General features: G+C 53.7%; 7 protein-coding genes across 7 annotated transcripts; 4 read left to right on the forward strand and 3 right to left on the reverse strand.

Moving 5' to 3' along the window:
- Nucleotides 1-980: 980 nt before the first annotated feature.
- SCP_0503590 (Alcohol dehydrogenase patD) lies at nucleotides 981-2,436 on the reverse strand (the record flags this gene model as incomplete). The annotated part of the gene is made up of 7 exons (XM_027758423.1): nucleotides 981-1,087; nucleotides 1,153-1,489; nucleotides 1,539-1,732; nucleotides 1,788-2,192; nucleotides 2,244-2,256; nucleotides 2,320-2,381; nucleotides 2,424-2,436. 7 exons carry the CDS (start codon nucleotides 2,434-2,436, stop codon nucleotides 981-983), a joined length of 1,131 nt encoding a protein of 376 aa, XP_027614224.1.
- Nucleotides 2,437-2,711: 275 nt separating this feature from the next.
- SCP_0503600 (hypothetical protein) lies at nucleotides 2,712-4,341 on the reverse strand (the record flags this gene model as incomplete). Its single annotated transcript, XM_027758424.1, has 7 exons — nucleotides 2,712-3,047; nucleotides 3,107-3,343; nucleotides 3,402-3,792; nucleotides 3,848-3,997; nucleotides 4,054-4,115; nucleotides 4,163-4,199; nucleotides 4,253-4,341. 7 exons carry the CDS (start codon nucleotides 4,339-4,341, stop codon nucleotides 2,712-2,714), a joined length of 1,302 nt encoding a protein of 433 aa, XP_027614225.1.
- Nucleotides 4,342-7,899: 3,558 nt separating this feature from the next.
- On the forward strand, nucleotides 7,900-10,278 carry SCP_0503610 (cytochrome P450 monooxygenase; the record flags this gene model as incomplete). Its single annotated transcript, XM_027758425.1, has 14 exons — nucleotides 7,900-8,035; nucleotides 8,089-8,186; nucleotides 8,244-8,335; nucleotides 8,388-8,431; nucleotides 8,489-8,586; nucleotides 8,639-8,811; nucleotides 8,880-9,130; nucleotides 9,179-9,248; nucleotides 9,317-9,514; nucleotides 9,568-9,597; nucleotides 9,652-9,885; nucleotides 9,944-9,976; nucleotides 10,032-10,060; nucleotides 10,118-10,278. 14 exons carry the CDS (start codon nucleotides 7,900-7,902, stop codon nucleotides 10,276-10,278), a joined length of 1,647 nt encoding a protein of 548 aa, XP_027614226.1.
- Nucleotides 10,279-10,874: 596 nt separating this feature from the next.
- SCP_0503620 (hypothetical protein) lies at nucleotides 10,875-12,231 on the forward strand (the record flags this gene model as incomplete). The annotated part of the gene is made up of 3 exons (XM_027758426.1): nucleotides 10,875-11,264; nucleotides 11,318-11,711; nucleotides 11,771-12,231. The coding sequence occupies 3 exons, from the start codon at nucleotides 10,875-10,877 to the stop codon at nucleotides 12,229-12,231; spliced, it is 1,245 nt and encodes a 414-aa protein (XP_027614227.1).
- Nucleotides 12,232-12,768: 537 nt separating this feature from the next.
- On the forward strand, nucleotides 12,769-13,779 carry SCP_0503630 (hypothetical protein; the record flags this gene model as incomplete). Its single annotated transcript, XM_027758427.1, has 4 exons — nucleotides 12,769-12,841; nucleotides 12,893-13,159; nucleotides 13,221-13,543; nucleotides 13,621-13,779. The coding sequence occupies 4 exons, from the start codon at nucleotides 12,769-12,771 to the stop codon at nucleotides 13,777-13,779; spliced, it is 822 nt and encodes a 273-aa protein (XP_027614228.1).
- Nucleotides 13,780-15,295: 1,516 nt separating this feature from the next.
- SCP_0503640 (hypothetical protein) lies at nucleotides 15,296-19,502 on the forward strand (the record flags this gene model as incomplete). The annotated part of the gene is made up of 12 exons (XM_027758428.1): nucleotides 15,296-15,489; nucleotides 15,899-16,208; nucleotides 16,261-16,272; nucleotides 16,321-16,896; nucleotides 16,947-17,021; nucleotides 17,077-17,086; nucleotides 17,143-17,234; nucleotides 17,290-17,398; nucleotides 17,449-17,664; nucleotides 17,727-17,932; nucleotides 17,999-18,130; nucleotides 18,195-19,502. 12 exons carry the CDS (start codon nucleotides 15,296-15,298, stop codon nucleotides 19,500-19,502), a joined length of 3,240 nt encoding a protein of 1,079 aa, XP_027614229.1.
- A 690-nt stretch (nucleotides 19,503-20,192) lies between these two features.
- SCP_0503650 (hypothetical protein) lies at nucleotides 20,193-21,956 on the reverse strand (the record flags this gene model as incomplete). Its single annotated transcript, XM_027758429.1, has 5 exons — nucleotides 20,193-21,108; nucleotides 21,167-21,521; nucleotides 21,580-21,622; nucleotides 21,677-21,896; nucleotides 21,949-21,956. The coding sequence occupies 5 exons, from the start codon at nucleotides 21,954-21,956 to the stop codon at nucleotides 20,193-20,195; spliced, it is 1,542 nt and encodes a 513-aa protein (XP_027614230.1).
- Nucleotides 21,957-22,326: the final 370 nt, after the last annotated feature.

Genomic DNA, 22,326 nt, shown 5'->3' on the forward strand with positions numbered 1-22,326 from the left:
CATGACCGTCACATTGAGGCAGAGAAGGCTGTTGAGCCACTTCTCGACGGTGTCTTCGGCCGCATATAAAATCGGTGTCTCGAGCTTGCAGTGTGCACGCTTTCGGCGGTGCCTTGACGATGGGCTTCTTGAAGCTCGAGCTTACCACTGCATCGTCTTCGCCCGCGGCGGTGTCTTTAGTACGCGAGGGGTGGGTGCTCTCATGGAGCTGTTGGATGAGCTTGAGTGAGAGTAATCGGCCGGTATAATAAGCATCGTGCTCTGGAGGTCAGAGCGACTGGATGCAGGAGGACAAGAGCGCAGACGTGGTGGCGACATGAGTACGGTGACGCGTCCATGTCTCTGTCACATGATGAGCTCGGCGTGGGTGCAAACAGATGATATAAGTGCAAGTACACTGGGCACAAGTACAACATATAGTATATAGCTAATTGAGACACGCGTGCAGGCAAAATTCGACAGATGGCGGCCTTACGTCGAGCAAAGTGCAATTCAGACGGGACATGGTACAGGATCGACGCGTCAAATCACAGGATGTCTCGCACGTGTTCGACCAGGTGAGATCTGGTTCGACCGCTTGCGATAGTCCAAGTCAAGCCGCGATCTGGTGCGTCTTGGTTCGTTCTTGGAATATGCGTTTTTCACTGGGGTTGATCCGGTGCTCTGTCGAGAATCAAGGAAGAATTCGTACACAGCCAACGATGTCAACGCAGAAGAGTGCTCCCCAGAAATAATCAACACAGCTTGAAAGGCCTGACGGTCAGTATCCCTACACTAGGCCACAGTTATCTTCTCAGGGAGCTTGCTAGTGTTCAGGTGATAACTGACTAGTCCACTAAAACGTTAGCTCTTCGTGCGCTCTGAAATTTGCCGGATCAGGTAACCACATTGCTCGAGCGCGCTATGCCGTCGACGTCACTACACGTGCAGTAACTAATTATAATAAGAAGCCAAAAACATTGTTACGGTCACTTTGCCTCCTACGGAAACACAATGACATTGCGGAAGCGTGCCTCGTTTGAAACGACCCCTTCGTACGCAACGGCGAACTCCTCAAGACTGTATTCCTTAACAATCGACTTAATGTCTGCACCCGGCCAGGATCAGCGACAACCACAAAGGTAATGATAACCAGACGCTTATTCCACTCACCAGAAAGAGTCGAGAACTTCACACAGTGCTCCATGTCCGACGCGCAGCCACACGACCACCCGCGGATGCTCGCGCGGTTCATGTTCAAGAAGAGGTTCCACACCTCGATTGGTGCGTCGGTAGCAGCGGAAACTAGCGTGACCGTCCCACTTCTCCCCAAGGCTGGGATGATCTCGTTGATGTGCTTCGCGCGGGGCGCGGTGCAAATGATGACACGCGCACCGCCGACTGCCTGGAGGCGCTCGACCGCGTTCGTTGTGCTCGAATCGATGTACTCGTGCGCGCCGATGGAGAGCGCGAGAGCGCGCTTCGCGTGTCCGGAGGACACAGCATACACCTGCGCAGATAGTCAATTGAATGTGAAGACAGCATCATGGCTTACACACCTTCAATCCCAGCTTCGCGGCGTACTGGATGGCGAGATGCCCGAGCCCTCCAATTCCTTGAACCACGCAAATGTCGCCCGGGGTAAATGGCGTGGTCCGAATGGCGTCGAACACGGTGACGCCGCCGCAAAAGAGGGGGGCCAGTTCCGCATACGACGCCTTCTGGAGCGCCTCCTCGGCGATGCTCACAACCGCTGTGCGCGCAACCGTATTAGCAAACTCTCTAGATGCATAGCCCGAAATATGCACCCGACTCCGGCGCATACATGTATTGGGCGTGCCCGCCGTCGAACGTGAAGCCCGTGACGCCGCCCTTCCTGCATACTGCGAAGTCACCCTTCCTACAGAAGTCGCACCGCCCGCAATACCCCCCGTTCCAGCCCACGCCGACGAGAGCGCCGACTCTGAATCGCGCGCCTTCGCCCTCCGCTGCGTCCGCGTCCGCGATGGCGGCGCCCACGGCGGCGATGCGGCCAATGACCTCATGACCCGGGATGCGGGGGTACTGTAGGCCAGGCCAGGTTCCGTCCTTGACAAAGTGGTCGGAGTTGCAGATGCCCGACGCGTGCACGCGGATGACGACCTCGTTTGGCGCAGGCTCTCGCGTCTCCTTCGTGACGATTTGCCAGGCACCGTTTGGGGCGGGGCAGCTCGCTGTCGGAAAACAATTAGCCTGTGGGTGCTCTGCTATTTGGAATGACTTACCCGCTTCGTAGGTCTTGGGGAGGTGAGAGATGGAAGTCATGATGCAGGTACTAAGTAGATGTGCGAGGGGACTGACCTTTGGTGGAAACACGGGGGACTTCTTATACCTTTTCGCTATCGTCGGAGAAGATGAAGCAGCTGCATCGATAGTCCGAGCGCATCAAGGAGAGACTTTGATACCGCCATTAGGCATTCTGCCGCAGGTCAACGTCAACTTGTCTTCGAGCGGCGGCTCAGAGGTGGATTCTCACGAGTCGTTACGGCCGGCGGCAACTCAATGTTTACTACTGTATACGATCCTCGGATCGCGTCCCCATGACATAATATCTCCGAGTCCGAATCGCTATGAACCTCACTGACAGAACATGTCAAAGGTGTAAAGCCATGTGCGGACGTCAACCGGCAAAGTGACTCGTGTTCATGATTCAGATGACTGAAGCTCATACACTTGTACATACATACCAGCCTTCAGAGCCACGGATTGAATAAGACCTTCCCGCACTCCCCCTTATCAAACAGCTCGTAGCTCTCCTTCGCCTCGTCGAATCCGACGATCTTTTCCACTAGGCTCGCCTCTTCTCCAACGGCGCCAAACACGTCCTGACGCTTGAGGAGAATCTCGAGGGCTAGGGGGAACATCGCGCGCACTGGACAACGGCCAAAGTCGAACGATACGTTCTTGTCGTACACCTCGCGCCCCGTGAAAGGGATCGGCGGCTCCTGGTGCACGCCGACGGAGCTGATGAGCCCGAACGGGCGCACGAGCTCGTACGCGAGCTTCAGTGCACTGTTGTTGCCTACGACCTGCCGTCAACGATAGACTGAGTTTCTCGTCCGAAGGAATTTCAGGAATCGTGCACCACCTCCAGAACGGCATTCGCGCCCGCACCGTTTGAGTTTTTCTGGACCATTTGCTTGCCCTCGTCGATGGACGCGACGGTGAAACTTCCTGAGCCTTTGCTCGTCGTGTCGATCGCAGCATACACCGCCTCCACCTTGCGCCGCCGCGACTCGTTCGGGTCAATCGCTACAACATTGTACTCCAGCCCTTGTTGAACGCCGATCGTCGCCAACATGTCGAGCAGACTGACCGTGGCGCACTATCAGCGTCTTCAGAATCCGATCTACCCGCACGAAAATACTACAAAGCCGTCTTACCACGCCGACCGGCCCCAAACCCACCACAGCGATGGTCAAGACGCGGTCCGCTCTCTGCAGCGTCGTGGCACCTTGTCCGCTGATCGCACTGTCAGGTATGAACCCACTGGTGGGGTACGCTCTGCCCGTGAGCACCGGCAAGATCTTGGGGTGCTGCAGAGCCTGCAGGGCGGCGAATATGCCTGTAGGCAGGATGTCCGCGAGCAGTAGGAGCGAGCTGTCTGATACGCTCGTGGCGTCGACCTTCCCCTGTGCAGCGAGTGCGCTGAGACTGAATAGGGTCCCGCCGGCCTTCGGGATGCGTGTGTACTGCGCCTGACCACCGGGAAGCTTGGGGATGCCGAAGAGGGTGGAGTGGATGCAGCGGCAAGTGAAGCCTATGCGGCAGAAACTGTGCGGAGTTGGTAGATGTGAGACGGGGTAGCAAGAGCAGGCTGTCCACGTACTGGCACTCGCCGCAAGATACCGTGAACGGCGAGACGACCTTGTCGCCCACGCGCAGAGTCGAGTACAGCTCGGGTCTGTCAGTCGCCCCGGGATGGAAGCTCGCGCCGAGCGCGACGACTTCACCGATCAGCTCGTGCCCGCAGGTCAGGCTGGTGTTCAAATGGATCAGGGAGCCTTCGGTGCGCGTGGGACTGACGGCACGCACTCTGCATCGACATCCTCGTGCCCGCGATAGATGTGCAGATCGCTCCCGCACAGACCTGCGAGCTGTACCCAGAATCAGCGCATTTTGGCGTACGGGCGGTGAGTTCTACCTTGATCATAACAATCGCATCATCGGGCTCCAAGATTCTGTACGGACGGGGGGTGAGCACCCTCGTCGCGCTCGCCGTGCGGAGACTGACTGGGGGATGGGCACGGTCTCCACTCGGATATCATAGGCCGGGGGATACCAGCGTACAGCGCGTTGGGTGCCGGAAGGTGGGATAGACATGATGGGACAGGATGATAGCAAAATCGAACTGCAAAAGACGAACCTGCAGATCCCGAGCTATCTATACATCGATCATGATCGAGTCCATTCAAGTCATTGTGGGGACGATACGGCTCATGCACGGTGCGTTGAAGAGGGTTGAGGCCTGAGGGGCGAGTCACTAAGTAGAGAACGTACCATGGCATACATTACACGAGTACGTCTGTCCCATGGAACAGCGCAAGGATTAGCTATGTACATTTTCTCATTCATGTCTAACATTAATTCTGTATTATCATGGAGCCCTTGAACAGATCAAATATGCTCGAAGTACTGTCTTCTATGCGTACTGATCTCCCAGCAGAAACGAAGTGGATGCTTTGCACAAAGCGACTGAAGCAAACCATGAACTCTGCGCAGGCTCTCACTGATCTCGTCCCGAATCCGCCAATTAATCCGAAAAATATTCCGACTTGGCCAAATCCTATGCCAGAGGACAGTCACTCCGTGTTCAAGGCAATCAGGCGCGCGGATCCGTCTGAGAAATCTCTGTGTATTGACGCACTCATGCGCGGGAAGCGAAGCCCCTGTGGTTTCTGCGGCAAACACTAATGACGCTGGCCAAGAACTGGGACAAGGGAAATTTGTGGTGTGCCATCTAAGAGAAGGGCGAGAAATGCGCCATCGCGATCAGGGTGTGTATACTACGCCAGTAATTTCTCGGTGTTAGTCTGACCACTCCCAACTACTCTCTGTGCATTGGCTGGACAGCGGGACCCCGCTCATCGTCCTGCTGTACCATTGCATGACAGGGGAGAATCCTCAACCGGGATTAGCATGGGTGCGAGCACAATACAGGAAGGCGTCGCAAGGACCCCCGCGAATCCACTGAGAGCTCCGATGCACCCATCCCCGAAAAATGGGCCGCCGGAGGCAGAATGTTAGATCTCCGACCCCCGAAAATGGCGAAAAAGACGTCGAAAGTTGAGTGCAAAACACCCCCGAAATGTGACCCGCCAAACCTGAGGTTAGGTCCAGAACCCCCGAAAACTGAGGTTGGCTGGCGCACGTCTCAGGTTTCGGAGGATGGGCATAAAGTTTAGCCATATGTGGTGGTTTGGGAGGAAAGTTGTTGTAATTTGGCTCACAAAAGCTTGGGTTTTGCGCAGGAAGCGAAATTTTTGTTCCGCAGGCTGTCGAACGTAATTCTAGGTGGCCGAATGTTCGATCCCACATACCCCCGAAAACGGCCGACCCGCCGCCAGGTTGTGTGCAAACCCCCGAAACTGGGTGGTTGGCCACCCCCGAGAAATGTCGTCGCCGGGATCGGAGCTCTTAGTTGATTCGCGGGGGTCCTGCGTCGCAGCGCGAGATGTGCAAGATCCAGGCGACGGACGTGGTGTTGAGGCTGATGATGAAGCTGCTCGATATGAACTCCAAGCATCTCTCCCCTGATTTTCGCCAGAGGAAGGATCCCATTGAAAGATATTTCGCCGTGTCGTTGTTGCTCCCCAGCGGACCGCTCACCTTCGAAGACCTTGGGAAATTGAACGCTGACACAGGCCGTGTGCTGTGTGGAGGAAAGACGGCCAGCCGCTGCGCTCAATACATGTCTATCTCATATTGTGGCAGGGCCTGTATCGCATATGCATTGTACTACCCAGTTATGCTGAGAATAAGTTCAGTAGCGTGCCAGCGTGCCCACGGCCCGACCACAAGGACACATGTCACTCTCTCAGGGACGCGACATGGCGCACCATTCGCTTTGTCAACATCATTCCCGGCCTCCCTTTACCTCCGGGATGACACGGGCAACTATTACAGGACTAATAGGTTTAATTTCCGAGAGGGCAGCAGCACGCATCCGTAGCTCGATAACACAATACCGCACCCGAACTGTCACGGCTTGAAGGCTTCCCTGCAGATCGGGCTTGACCCGATGCAGGTCATGCAATTCCTGATATATGACCGCCAACCGACGTTTGAGGTGTTCTTCATGGAGCCAACGGATCCCGGCTTGTTCGGCGAGATGAAGAGGGGGATGTAAGGCCCCAGGGGTGGACACCAAGGACTGAAGATGTACCGGTGGGTGAAGCGCGTGAGTGATTTCGAGCTGAGTGTCTGTGTGGACCGGGAGCTGCAGACCGACGTCAAGTGGTGATGAGTTCTATTATTTGTATTGTTATTCGCGTATCCATCAGTGTATCTTGAGTATTGCGTGTATGTGAGTGACACGGTGATGATTACAACATGAGTTTGCTCACTTCTTTCTTTCATAAAATGACGCCAGCTAAACATTGCTAAGAGTGAGACTGATCTGCGGGAAACGAGTGAGTGGAACGCGTTGCGTCACATCGTGACCTACTGTGACAAATCGCGTTGAACGCGGTTCCAGCATGACAAAGGCGGACCAACGCCTTCAACACGGCGCACATGCACCGAACCCTGCGCCAAGTACATCAGTGAAAATTTTCCCTCCCTGGAGAGATGCTGTTTCGGTTTCTTCTCATGGGCCAGTTGAGGTGCGGAACCCGTTTTCGAAATTTGAATATGGCAACCCTTGGCATGAATATAGGCTTCCAAAATCCTCTATACGAACCGGCGACGCTCCAACGGATACGCAAGAATGCTCAGGAAATAAGGGTAGCCTTCAGTATAACTAACCCCCTCTACACACACACGTAGAAGGCTAAGATAATGTAGTGTATCTCCCGTCTGAGTATCTTGTTCGGTCTCGCCTTTGTTGTTCTAATTACACATCCGCCGATGGGGAAAGTTCTTCATGCTAATGTTTCCTCCTGGCTCTCATTTGCTATGCAAGACTTTCAAATACATCAGAGTCAACTACTTCGGAGAGGTGCGCAGTGATTCATCTATGCACAGCCTTTACTGATCGGCGAGCAGCAGACCACTCAGGTCAACTGTGCCTCTGGCTATTCGCCCTTCCACGATATACAATGCGGCATGGCCACCTGTAGTCATTTTATCAAATGACCAGCTATCTCGCTCAACCCAGAACGTACGGGCGTTTGGCTTGTCAAATGCATGGTGCGACGCGTACTACGTTACCGATGATGGTGTCGCTAAAGATAGGTTTCTACCACGTCCTAAGTGCTGCAGCGTCCGGCGACTGCAGTACTTTCTAGCCGACGCTAGCCGTGTCTCCTGTACAACGCACCTTCTACAGGGTGCTATATAATCCGGGTCATCGCTACAGGCGTCTGGGACCTATACGAGCTACATGTGCTTTATAATCTTAGCAAGGTTTGAAGTCGATATTTGTGGTGCGAGATGACTTCCGTAACTGGCGATCCCTTCTTTTCCACACTGACGGGTAGCGTACTCACAGCGTGACATTTGGTTCACACAGATATTTGACTTCTATCTCTAACTCCGCAACTGTTACCGGCCCCCGTGCTGAATTTACGAGATAGTTTTATCTCATCACAGCTTCTTGGGCTGTCTTTTGCCGTGCGGTCGATTGGTCTTATACAAGGGCATGAGGATGGGGGCCTGTTCAAGTTCAACTGGCCTCTGCAGCTGCTACGCTAAACCTTTTGTTTTGAGACGCTGATCACAATGTTTTCTTCTATACTCGGCAGTTTTTCGATATGTGGAGTTATATGGGCATTCTGGCGCAATTATATACGATGGTACATTGCCAAATCTCCGTTGGACAATTTACCGGGACCTCCAGCAAAGCACTTTTGGACAGGTGAGTCCCTTTGAATGCTGTTGCTGGAGTCTACTCACGTGCTGTACTGCAAGGTAATCTCTCTGAGTTTGTGAACCGGCACAGTTGGGATTTCCACCTTGATGTGGCCCAAAATTATGGCCCTGTCGTGAACTTCAAGGGATTCCTCGGTGTAAGTGGGTCTGCCTTTGACTGCAGGCCAGGACTGAGATACACATCATGTCACTAGAATCCACTACTTTATGTATACGATCCAAAGGCGTTGCACAGTATCATTGTCAAGGATCAACATATCTATGAGGAGACGTCTACAAACCTGCAGTGCGTTAAGTCAGGTCCTGATCTCGTTACTCTTGAATTGACTGTTGTTTAGCTTTAGTCATATGATTTTCGGTCCTGGTTTGCTAGCGACATTGGGTATGTTGACGTGCTAAGTTAGGAAAATCAACTGGTCTATGGCTTAATCACTTGCAGGTGAAACTCATCGCAAACAGAGAAAGCTGCTTAACCCAGTCTTTTCTATAGTGCATATGCGCTACATGCTGCCGATCTTCTACGAAGTGGCCAACAGGGTACGCTGTTATAAGGGTCATATAATCTCTCATTCATCACTGTATACAACAGCTCGGCACCGCGATGGCCGCTCGTGTAGCCGACGGATCACAAGAGCTAGACATGCTGGGATGGATGGGACGCGCTGCACTCGAACTCATTGGGCAAGGCGGCCTCGGCTATTCTTTTGATCCTCTCACAAAAGAGATAGGTGACACATACGGCGACGCACTGAAGGCACTCGTGTAAGCTGCAGTTCACCCGGTTTCAAGTTCTAGTATACTGAGATACCGGGTTATATTCTGCAAACCAGGCCAACGTCGTTCGGGCTGGGTATCTTCCGTTACGCCCTACCTTACGTTGCACACATCGGTACCCCATCATTTCGGAGGCGCCTGGTGGAGATACTGCCGAGCAGGCGGATGCACAAGCTGAAGGCGATCATCGATACCATGGACAGGAGATCGCGCGAAATATTCTACGCGAAGAAGGCTGCTCTCCAAGAGGGCGATGCCGCCGTCTCTCGGCAGGTAGGCGAAGGCAAGGATGTCATGAGTATCCTCAGTATGTCTGTATAACCTGTGTATGTCAGTTTGCTAACCGGATCTGCAGTGAAGGCAAATATTGCGGCAAAGTCAGAAGAGGACAGACTGCCGGAAGAAGAGCTGGTGGCTCAGATGTCGTGCGTGCGAACTTCCATGTAGTGCTAGGATAGCATTGTGGCCAAATTGACGAACAAATGTTTTTCAGAACATTGACCTTCGCGGCTACGGACACCACATCCAACACCCTCGCTCAAATTTTGCAACTTCTCGCGCAGCATCATGACGTCCAGGACAAACTGCGCCAGGAGCTCCTGAAGGCAGGCCAAGGCGATGAACCGTTTTCCTACGACCAGTTGATGCAGCTCCCATATCTGGATGCGGTTTGTCGGGAGACGTTGCGAGTGTAAGTCATGTCTTCTTCTGCAGAATTATTCTGATGCGACACTGCGGACAAAGATATCCTACGGTGCCAATCATGCCTCGTCAGTAGGTGGAGTCCGTATGCAGTTAAACCACATTTATCTAAGATGCTCATCACAGAGCGCGCAAGGACATAGTGTTACCGCTGTCTGAACCGATCCGGGGTATCAACGGCGAGATGATGAGCGAGATACCCATCCCCGAGGGCACCAGACTCTTCGTCGGTATTGCGGGAAGCAACCTCAACAAGGCGCTATGGGGAGAAGATGCACTCGAGTGGAAGCCCGAGCGATGGCTCTCGCCTCTTCCCACCGCTGTGACTGAAGCGCGCATTCCTGGGGTCTTCTCAAACCTGTATGTAATGACACGTCAGAAGACCGCTGGAATGCCGCTGAAAACGTTTGTTCTCCAGCATGACCTTTTTGGGTGGCAGCAGAGCGTGCATGTAAGTGTTAAATGGAAGGCGCGAAGTTCTCGTGCTGATTGAAAGTGCTTGACAGTGGCTTCAAGTTCTCCGAAATGGAGATGAGTGAGTACTGCGTGTTTCCATCCTGCGTAAAGAGAGTTGATGCGTTTCCTTATGCAGAGGTTGTTTTGGCTGTCCTACTGCCTCAATTCACATTCAACCTGACCGACAAGCCGATCGTGTGGAACATGGCTACCGTTCGTTATCCCACTGTTGGCAAGGAGGGCATTAAAGCGGAGATGCCACTCAAGGTAGGTTTGTTCAAGAAGAGGGATGCTTGAGTTTGCTTCGCAGTTGTTTTCGCTAGAACCCGTAGCTACAGTGTCTGAGTGCGAGAGGTATTAAATCTACTTCGCGTCAGGTACCCAAGAATTCCTTTGAGATGATTGTCAGGATATCGTGACTCAGAATTGAAACACTTCTGAGTAATTCTTACGGAATATCGCTGTGTGGGGCGGTGCGTCTTTGTGCGTCTTCGGTGCACATTTTGTTACTTGGAACGAACCTGAATTGAGCGTTGATTAACGTTGATTCAGCACGACGGATGCAGCGACTACGACGCGTTATGTCACACTGTGACTTTCTGGTGACAACTCGCGTTGAGCGTGATAAGATGGCCCCTGTGCCAAGACTCAGCCGTTCTGAGGTCTGCTACTCACTGTCATTGGTTATGGCGTGAGTTCATTCGGCATCAGTGAAAGTGCGAACCCTAGTTTTTCATACTAGCTGCGTTGCTTATTATTGACACTTTTTCTAGAGCCCGAACCCCCTCGACTCCGTTTCTTTGACGCATACGTTTGAAAGCGCACAGTTGCATCAACTCTTCCGATCAATGGATCCTTTCACCAGAACGGAGATTTTAAGAGTTTTGTCTTCGATGGGTGTCGACCTTCCACCGGCGACGAAACTTCCAGACGATGCATTGGAGAAGCGTCTGAAACAAGCACTCAACGCTTCCCAATGTTTCTCTAGTGTCATTCCGGACCCTCCTCTCAAACCCACGACTATCCCTGCGTGGCCGCCATTTAATCCCAAGGGAGGGAACGATTACTCCCTGCAGGCTGCGTTCACAAAAGGTAACTTCGACGAAGCATTCGCGAACGAGACCGCTCGCATCTTTGGCAGACAAAATGCGGTCGATCTCTATGTCAACCCCATGATTGACCTGCGGCAGACGCTGATGACCATAGGGAAGTTGTGCGACGAGGGATTCAAGTGTTGTGTTGTCCAAGATACGGATAGCCGGTCATGCGCCATCAATATTAGGGTGGGTTTTTTGCGCCGTCTTTCTGCGCTCGTATTTACCTAATGATGCATCAGTTTTTGTCCGTGCATCAGCTGGGCTCAAAAACCCCTATTATCGTCCTGCTCTATCAACCGTTCACCAGGAATAACGTAGCTCAGGGTCTTCAGTGGGTGCAAGCGCAGAGGAAAAAGCCTGGATTCAAGGGGCTGATGAATATCAAGGCAACAGAGCTGGAGCAGAAGATTCTCCTCAGATTGCTTACCATGAACGCCAAGCATCTGTCGCCAGGATTTAAACCCAGCAGAGAGGCAATGGAGCAGAGCTTCAAACTTTCTTTCGTGCTACCTGTCGGCCCGCTTGCGTTCGAAGACCTTGGTAAGCTCAACGCTGATACCGGGTGCGTCGTCTGCGGGGACAAAACGACAAGTCGGTGCACCCAGTGCTTGTCGGTCGCGTATTGCGGACGCGGTAAGCTTCCTTTGACAGATATTTCGATTCTCCATACTGATGAATACACACATGCGCAGAGTGCCAGCTTGCGCACTGGCCGGAACACAAGCAAACTTGCCGCTCGCTCAAGGGCGGCACCTGGCGCACGATCCGCTTCGCCAACTGTGTGCCCGGCTGCGAGGGCATGTACGCCTACACCTTCAACCGGTTCAACTTCCGCGACGATGGCAAACTGGGCAATGTGCGTAAGATCGACGCCGAGACCCCGCCGCCCAACATCCACGACACGAAGACGTTTCTCGTGAAGCTGCAGGTTGGACCCCAGGGCCACTATATGATCTACGACCGGCAGCGCTCGTTTGAGGTTTATTTCATAAACTCGAGCGATCCTGGTACCTTCTCGGAATTTAGGAATGAGATGCTCGGTCCAAGGGGTACACCGCGAGCTGTGAAGATGTATCGGTGGGCGAAGCGTGTGAGTGAGTGGGAACTCAGCGTGTGCATCGACAGGTTGCCGCAGACGGATATCAGGTGGTAAACGATCTGCTGCAGGTGTGCCCTTCCATGGATGCGTTGAATCTGATTCTCGAATAACTATTAAACTCCCCCTTGCAGGATTGTAAATGACAGCAGCTTTCTCTGAATCCGATCCATTCGTGGGGACCTATCCCGGTTTTAATCCGGTTCGAACCACTTGATATCGATCTGGCCATACTACGACGATTCGGCGAAGTTCAGTGTAGGTAGGTAGGTACAATTTATGGTGTGACAGGTTTTTTTGTCAATCCCGTCTGCCTTGTATCGAGTAAGCCTGCCTTCCATACTGCAGCCGACCGAAGGCTTTCATCAGATAGTCGAAGTACGGTGCCTGTGTTTTCTGTACTCACTGTGTAGGATAGGCGTGGGAATTTTCAGCACCTTCCAAATTGAGCGTGACTGTACTTCTGGCAAAACCTCCCGCTGTATGTTGTATGTTTCCCGGAGAGATTCATAACATATAGAAGCTACGCATTTACTTCCATCTAGCTCCAACGGAGAGGTCTTTTCTGTCGCAGTAGTTGGTGACCTGTGCGTCATGTCGAAAAGGCTAGGACACGTCCTGCCCGTCCACCGGCTTCGTGCATCACAATGTCGGCGAGCACCATCACGTACGCGTACTTTCGGTGCATCCACACCCATTTCTAAACATCTGCGTGCAGTCATTTGCCAGAAAGTTCAAGCGCGTGCGTTCTCAGATGTCCAGCAGCACAGCTCAAATACGCCTGCATCAGGCAGCCATGGGTTTGTGCAACCGCGGGGCGCTGCATCACCCGGGACGGCCAGTGCGTCGATAGAAGAGCTCGAGGAGCACCTTAACGAACTGTTTCCGCCCCTCAAGTTCCCCCCAGACCTTGCGGCGCGGATACTAACGCACTCGAGTCACCCTGAAGCGGTCCAGAGACATAACGCGCGGTTGAGCTTCATAGGTCCGTTTTTGTCATCCGTTCCCGAGTCTATGGCAAACTCAACGATTGTGCTATGCAACAGGCAGACGAGTGCTGCAGTCGTACCTTCTTCTCTTCCTGCATGGCTCGCCCGCGCTGCAGCCCGTACATGAGTACGAACTGATTGCCGCGCGCGCGATCAATACGTACATGCTCGGAGAATTCGTCGCACCGCACTGGGAGCTCGGCCGGGTGCTGAGGTGGACGCCTGTGCACACCGGGCCACTCTCTATGGCGGCAGTGCAGCGCGAGAACGTGCGGGACGTGCTGGGCCGCCTCGGCTCGGAGGCATCGCGAAGCGTTGGGATGTACAAGGTGCACGGGACGGCGGTGGAGGCGGTCGTGGGGGGTGTATTTCATCAGTTCGTACGTGTCCGCTTTCTCTCTGTTGGGTCACTCTCGAAGCGGGAATTGACTTGGGATGCGGTGTGTTTGTTTCGCAGGGCGGCTCAGTCGCCCATAGGCTGTTCCATACGCGGATGCTCCCCCACCTCCTCCTGCCAGGGCGATCCGAAGGCCTTCACGACGTATTCCACGAGCATGCGCTGCAGGTGTGCCAGCAGATGGGCGGACCGAATGGGGCGCTGGTCGTGCCAAGCTAGGATATTGTCTCAGGGCGTACATAGTTGTTTAATGTCAGTGCTTCTCTTTCGTTACCTCTGGCGCTACATATTTACTTGCGTTTGCTAGCGAAAGTGGTTGCATTGCGTTTTGAATGCATCATCACAACCTCCCGTCTATAGTGAATGACTAAACTTCTCGAGAACCGGCCATGATAAATTATTACTGGTGAGCCGGACAAGAGTATGAGGTCATTTCGCAAGGATCGGAATGCCGTGCGCCTCGCAATTATTTTCTTATCGCAACGAGTGACAGGGCCTACATCACACCCCTTGAGGGATCTGCACTCGTGCACCATATTGTACAGGTAAGTGGAGTACAACATCATGCCGCTCTGCCTGCGAAGGTCTTGTGACCGGTGGACATCAACGGATATTTGCGTCGATTAGCATGATCTGCCCATCTTAGAACCTTGCCGTCCTGCATCGGCCTAGTGCGCACAATGTTCGAGGTGCGTCGTCCATTGGGTCTACCTTTGAACGCTGAATTCAAGGATATCACCGATGGTGCTGCGGGTGGATTTTCTCGGTCATCTCGGCCATCTCATTTGCTATGCGGGAATCGCCACTCGTAGGTGCAATTGCAATAGGACGGATCGGATTGAACTTGCGCGTGTAATCGCGCATTGAGACAAATTATCGTCGGCCCAAGCAAATTTGCGTCGACTAGCCCAAATGCGCACAGGCTGTCCTGGGAGTGGAAGATTCCACCTGGTTGCTGCCACAGCAACCAAGACATCTCTGCAGCTGCCAGGACCACAGTGCACTTGATGAGGCACGCTTTGGAAATTCGGGAGCAGGTAGTGGGCTTAACGGGGCCTTCATTTTCTCAGACTCGTATCTCTGCGTGCTCACAGAAGTCTAAGTTTGCATGCGTGCGGCAGTTCAAGGTGAGACTCCGCACCTTTCTCCAGCGAGACTACAGTTACTGTGCCCGAGAGTCGTGACTTATCTGATTCCCTGTTGCGTGTTCTCACCGTCTACTGCGGCGAAAGAACCTTCGGTTTACTATTAGCTTCACCCCACGCATCACTACCCCGTTAAGTGAACCTATCGGGCTTGTCACAGTCACACTTGAGCATATGAGCGCTGAAATCCCATAGAATTTAAACTGTCACAAAGGCTAAAGTGTGAATCGTGAACTAAAATAAATTGGTCTGTCACACGTCACACGGCGTGAACCTAAGGTCATTTCTCCACAGTATTTATCGGTCATAGAAGAGACAGTATCGTTACGGTACGGAAAGATACACCTACTATCAACCTCAGTGAAAAAATTGCATGAGTCGTGGAACGTAGAATAACGCTGGGTGGCGGAAAGAGGATTGCTGTATGAGGCGTGGGAAGACAGCCAGACGCTTGAATGGGAGATTCGCAGCCCTCACCGTGACACTCACATGCGATGAATCGGACACTGTTCTGTCACCTTCAACCGTAGCCACCACCTGCTTTTCCTCGCTCTGCGCCGCTCTGAACACCTCTGCCACCACCCAGCGCAATGCCGCAGTCTTCGACCGCCAGCGCTCGGGCACAGGAGCAGGAGTTCAAGCGCGCAAGAGGTGCCATATCTTGCGCAGAATGTCGCAGGCTCAAGCTCAAGTGCGACAAGACCGTTCCGTGCTCGTCGTGCAAGCGCAGAGGCTGCTCCTCGATATGCCCGAATGGAAGTCTTACCACCGGTCAGGGTACAAGGTGCGGAGGCTTTCTTTCTTACCAGCGTGAAGAGTTCTGTGGTGCGATCGGCTTGTCTACAACGCACGATATTAGGACCATGAGGCTAGGCAGAATACCTAGGATTCGCTGCTGGCCGACAACTTATGGTTGTTATGCAAATACTTAAACATCCGTGTTCAGGAGGCATGTCAGGCCAGGTTCAGACTGCGCTCCACCCATAGGAATACGTTTCCCTACTTGCGGCTTACGTTATGTGCATATTCACATGTGCAGTGGATTCAAAGAGCCAGATCATGCACCCGGACTCTAGAAGCTCTGCGTATAGACTTCACATGTTGATTCTCTACTTTGCTATGCACGTCATAATTAGGCGCTTCTGAGGCGCCTGAGAAACACATGTATTGCTCACCATAACTTATCCTCGCAGATTTATCCTCGCCGACACCGACCGACTGCATCGCAAAATCGCAGAGATGAGTGACCGTATCCGCCAGCTCGAGGATGCGCTCACGATCCTGCAGTCGAGCGTCACACGCGAGACCCACCCACTGCTGACTGGTGACCTCCTCCTGATCAAGTCTGGTCTAGAGCTGCACTCTGCCATTAGCCCTCCTCAACCCGAATCGGAGGATGGAGGCCAAGCAGACGAGGAGGTGCAGTATATCGACGCGTTTGGCACGCTGGCTGTCCGAGACGACGGTGCCGCTACATTCTACGGACGCTCCGCGGGCTCCGAGGTACGTGATGGAGTCCCATTCGTTCGTTCTCTGTGTCTCACATGTCTCGCAGAGTTTGCTTCTGGTAAGCGCAGTTCCTATTTTGTTGTTCATCGCTCATCTGGTGCTACAGGAAGAGAACCCGAAGCCTACGCTGCAGCGCAAGAAGGGCAGGGTAGTGCTGCACGACGACATCACGCGCCTAACAAAGTCATTTCCGGCATCCCCCTCTAATTTGCAGGTCGACGACGCCGAGGACATGATCGTGCGCTACCTGCCTCCGTGGACGCGAGCGGCACAGCTGTGCGACCTATATCTCGAGCAGGCGCCCTGGTTCTTCGGTGCAGTCACGCGGCGGCAGCTCGTCGAGGAAGTACTACCGCTCTTCTATCCTGAGGCGGAGGCCTACCGCGATGCCGAGGCCGGGCGCACGAACACAGGGCCCGCACTCAGTAGTTCAGCGTCCGCGTTCGATCTACCTGCGGTAGCGCCAAAGCCTGCACAGTGGTCCGCGCACGACCTCGCGCTGCTTTTCGTGGTCTTCTGCTTCGGCGCGCTCACGGACGAGACACTTCCTCCCGTGCCAAACAATCCGGAGGCGGACGGGTACTTCCAGCTGGCGCGCGCCGCGATGAACATCGAGCCCGTGCTCGAGCGCCCGCCGAGCGTCGTCACGGTGCAGACGCTGAGCCTGATGGGGATATACATGGTGCGTCTGGTTACTGGCTGGCTCCTTGCACGTACTAAGCGGTGGGGCAGGGTCTGGTCCCTGACGAGAATAGCATCGAGGGCACGTGGTCGCTCATGGGCTTGAGTTCGAAGCTGGCGCAGAGCGTGCGTATGTGCTCCATTTTTCTCCGATGTGATCCTGATACTCGTTCTGTCATAGATTGGTCTCCGTGAGTTAGCCGTTGGTCCAAAATGCTGTCGTTTCCACTCATGCACCCTGTTCCAGATCGCGACTGTGCACGATGGAAGCTCTCTCCAGCAGAAGTTCAGAAACGGCGCTCGCTGTTTTGGGAGCTGTTTATTACGGACTGCTGGCAGGTGCATCTTGAGCGTTGTCGGTTTCGTTTTGTGGCTGCTAATTGTTATGCACCAGGCTCTGGCAACAGGCCGGCTGCCCACATTTTCACTGCCATTCGTCGATACGGAGCTAGCCGGGGACCCAGATGAGACCATCTCAGATGACGGTACCGCAGTTCCTAGCTGTAGGTTTCCCTTCTTGCTATGCAAGCTATACTGACTGACGTTCTGTCAGTTCCTGCGTGGAAGGCGCGGTTTGGGAAAGAATGCGTTGCAGAAGTCGTGCAGGGCACACTCACATCTCGTGCTCCGAAGTACACTGTCATTCTAGAGCTTGACCGCAAGATCCGCGATATGCAAATGCCGCGATATGCCATCGGACCTGCGCCCGTTGGCAGTGGGCTCCGCGAGACGATGCTGCACTTCATGCCCATCAATTACCGAGAACTCAGTCAGTGTTCATATTCATATCCTTCAACCATCATCTGATGCCCGTGTCTATCGTTTCTACAGCCTTGCTATACGTGCATCGCTGCTTCTTTGCTCAGGCGCTTACAGACAATCCGATAGACCCACTCAAGAGCCAGTACGCACCATCATTCCTTGCAGGATACCGTAGCGCATGTGCGCTTCTTTTGTCTCTCCGAGAAGCATTTGTCCTCTTTCCTGTGCAGATCGCTCGTTTCTGGGTTCTCTGGACACACGCGTTCTCCGCCGCTGTGAGTATCAGCAATGTGCATGTGACGCGTTGGTCCTTATGCAATCACGTGTGACACGTATTATAGGTTATGCTTGCTTCTGTTGTCACTCACGGAGGGCTCACAAAGACCGCGCAGGCGGCGCTGGGCGAGCTGAGGCTAGCGTATGACCTATTCGAAAAAGCTGCGCTGCACGGCGGACGCTCTGTACAGTTCCTGGTGTGTCATCTGTTTGCGTTGACGCTCAGGCTGACCAACCCTTGGCTGCCATGAATTTGGTTAGCCGATCGTACGACGCCTGCACGAGAAGGCGTACTCAACGTACACGCAGGGCATACAGCCGGTGCGCAAGGATATATTTACGCCGCGCGCCCAGAAGGAGGAATCTCAGGACGAACTGTCCATCTTCAGCGGGCGCACCCCACGCACTGTCGCGACTAAAACGGGCAAGCAGCGACCTAACCCCGCGCGCTCCGTCTCGCGCCGCCGCACCGCTGTGACGGGCGCGTCGAACCCGCCGCAGGCGCCGTCCGATACGAGCTCAGGCTCCACTGCAATCTCGCCGTCCGTCTCGGGTTCCGGCTCTGGCTCCGCGTCGGGCTCGAGCCGCGACTCGACGTCACCGCAGAACGCGACACGCGACACGTTCCCCGCGCTCGACTCGTACGGCGCGTCCGTGCACCCGCTGCTCGCGGACCAGATGCGCTCGTTCAGCGGCGAGCTCGACAGCCAGATCAACGCGTATTATGCCGCGCACGCGCACGAGTACGCGGCGTCCCAGGAGGAGCAACCATACCTCGCCCCGGTAGCCCCCGCACAGGAGGAAGAGTGGTACGCTGCCGCGGACCGCGAGGCGATGCCCCCTCCCCCCAATCCACCGCCGTCGAGCTCGCACTCGCAGTACCAGGTGCATGCGATGCCTCCACCTCCGGCCCCGGCCCCGCCTTCGGCAGCGCAGATGGCCCCCGCTCAGCCCGTGTATGCGCATTCGGAGATGCACGCCCCAGAAGGGCAGTACCACGAGTACGGTGCGCCCTCTGTGCCCGACCTGCACGCGTACGCGTTCCAGCAGGAGCACGGGCAGGGCTGGGGCCACGAGAGCGAGTTGGTGTACTCGGAGACACCTATGGAGGGGTACCACCAGCAGGCCCAGCCAGCGGACTACCATCCGCAGGAGTACCCGGAGGAATACCCGGCCCAGCAGGGGTATCAGGAGATGTACGAGAAGCTGCCGCCGGCGGAGTATCACCAGACCCAGCTCCAACTCGAGCCCCAGCCCCAACCCCGGCCCCAGCATCACCAGCAGTACTACGCCAACGCGCACACGAACGGACAGGATTTCGGCCAGGTGTACGGGCAGCACCAAGGCCACCAACAGAGTTACCAGACGCACCAGACGTACGACACTCACAGCCGCAGTCGTTCGCACAGTCGCCGCCCCAGTGCACAGCAGTATCCGACCCGGATTCATGTGCCGCAGGTGGGGCTGGTGGAGGTGCAGCCAGGTTATAACCTGACGGAAACGTGGACGTCGTTCGTGCAGCAGGAAGTGCCCGCCGCGCTCGCGCCGTCGTATGCGCGTCGCCAGTGACCGCGCTACCTGGTGGTATCGTGTTGTCGTCTCGAATATTGTGCGTGGTGTCTAGTATATGATGTGTATATGCATCTCGCTCGGGTGCTTTCTTGCTCTCTCGCTGCTATTTTGTTTTGTCTGCTCTTGCTTTTTTTGAACGCGTAGATTTCGGATTGCGCTTTACCATATGATTTTTTTTGACCTCAGTGTTTTGTGGATCTGCTATCCATGTCGCCTGCTTTGTTCGCATTTCTGCTCACTTGTCTGGATCTGTCTCACCATGTCGCCCGCCCGGGGGCTCGCTCTATCTACGATACGTCTCAATTTACTTGTGATTTCTTGAGAACGGCCGCGACGTGTTTGCATTGGCGCTGGGCACGATTTTCATTTTATCATTCCACCGTCACATCGGGATCCCCTGCATGCCATTATTTCTCCCCAATTTATAATGTCGTGACGTTAAATGTCGAATCCATGCAGTGACACTGTCTTGACGTAGGAAACCGCTGTACAATGCTTATTAGCAGCTAATGCTCATAGATTAAATATCAACGACTGAATGCTTATTGTGTGATACAGGTGCAACGTCACAAATGTCTCTGCGAAAATCGAAAATCGCACGAATCTTCATAGAATACATAGGGCTACATGCACAACGGCATAAGGATACACAACATGATGCAAGTCCATTTCAATCGAAACAAATGCTCACAATTCAATCTCTAGGGCGTATATGTTCAATATGTCCTCCCACTTCTCAACCCAATCCCTTGGGAAAACGCTTTTCACCTCCTCACCCTGCAGTATGACCAACACGTAGCGGATACGCGGCGACGGGATAGATGTAGTTCCATTCGGTAGATCCAGGTATTTGTCTAAGAACCTCAACCCCTTCTCGCTGACGCTGTGTTCCTTCGCCAACGTAACCTGGTACACTGTGACGTAGTTTTGACCCTTCTCCTGCGTGAACGTAAGCGCGTCGAACGTCGCGTTATTCTTTTCCATGGGTTGATAGTAGTGGTTAAGTTTGAAGTCCGTAGTCGGATCATTCATCGAAAAGAAATGGTGTTGGAGGTCAGGGATCTGCACTTCGACGTCGGGGAACTGCACAGCGGTCGTGTCGGGGTACGAGTAGTGAACGTTTACTTTCTTGACCAAGCCTTGCATCGGGTGCAACGTCCGTGTCCCAGCCTGCAGCAAAATAGGGTGCACATGAGTGTCGACGATCCATCCCGCAATGGACCTTGAGGAAGGTTGACCGGCGAACAATGCGGCAAATTCTGCAATCCGCTGAGGTTCACCTCTCAGATGCATCTCCCACACCATCTTCATAATCTCGTCAGTGACCACAGAGACGATGTATTCCCTTCTGTTGTCGCTGGACGGCTCTACGAGGAAGATGTCGTGGGAGCCTTTCTCCATATTCAGCTTGTTCGCATCTAGGACATCCTGTAGGAGGCGCTCATAATTCAAGTGTTCGAGTGTGCCCGCAACATCTGTCTGGTACGCCGAGATGAGACTGGGGTCAGCATATTGGAAAGCATAACGGATCGATGGGCCATATGTCTGATAAAATTGGTACAAGTCTTGTTCGGTTCCTACGTATTCCTTCTGGTGTGGACGGCTAGTAATGTCGTGAATTTCACAGTTGACATTTACAGCAAATGGCCGACGACACTCACATCATGACGATTTCCGCAAAACTCGGAGGTTTCATATAAAAAAAGTCCACGAAGCCTTTGTACTTTGGCCACCCACTCCACCGCTCGCGATGGGGAGAAGCGGCTTCAATGAGGAACCATCCTGAGTGTTTACCTCCTATGAGCTCGCCGGGTTCCTTCACTGTGCGATTTGAGTCGAACAACGACCAAATATCATCCGATTCCCAGTCCACGGAATGCGGCCTTTGACTGGCTGGGATACTGTAGACGCCGGATTTATGGAAGTAAAGGACGGAATGCGCACTCTCCTGGTAGAAGGTGGATAAACCACGCTGGAGCCGATACGTCAGGACATAAAATAGGAATATTGTCTTGCCTGTCAGCGATGCTGTGAGTTCGACTTCGACTAGGGTTTGCAAAAAAAAGACACGTACCTATGCCGGGATGACCGATTACAACCATATTACCACGGCGTTTCTTCATAGAAACCAGCGTGGTAGCATCTAACGCCACGACATACTCATTGCGTACCACCATATACTCCAAATCCTCGGATATGAAAGGGTGAGCCTTGATCACTCGGCAGGTTGCAGGAATTGGTTCGTCCAAGTTAGCAAACAAGGTACCATCTCGTACGACATCAGCCTCAAAAGGGGTAAACGTTTCTTGACCCCACGCCATACTCCAGAACTCCCCTGCTAAGATATCGTCGTTAGGAAACTCTGAAAGAGGACGCTTCTGGAGCCTAGACCTGAAAGCAGTATTGAGTCGCAGTGACGTTAGAATTGACTGTGGAGGCTTACCCAACCATGGTCAGTCCACTTCGTATACTGAACCTTTGAAGGATAAGTAGTCGGGCGGCGTCGAGCGGGATGAGCTGATACTGATAAGTTAGATGTAGGTTCGATGCAAAACGCTTCTGATAGGGGTCTGCAGGTTGGCGCGGCTGGTTGTTGCCGGTTTGAAGCAGGCGGACACGGACGGTTCTTGGTATAAGACTACGTGGAATCCCGCTATCGAATAACTATTGGACTCACCTTTGCGGTCGGATGCCAGTGGTAAATGACGGCAGTTTTCTCCGAATCCGATCCATTCGTGGGGACATATCATGGTTTTAATCCTATTCAAACCACTTGATATCATCAGGCTATGTAACATGTTATGATGAAGGTTCGGCGAAG

The sequence above is a fragment of the Sparassis crispa genome, assembly GCF_003851025.1.
Source record: "Sparassis crispa DNA, contig_000004F, whole genome shotgun sequence".
Classification (NCBI taxonomy): Eukaryota; Fungi; Basidiomycota; class Agaricomycetes; order Polyporales; family Sparassidaceae; genus Sparassis; species Sparassis crispa.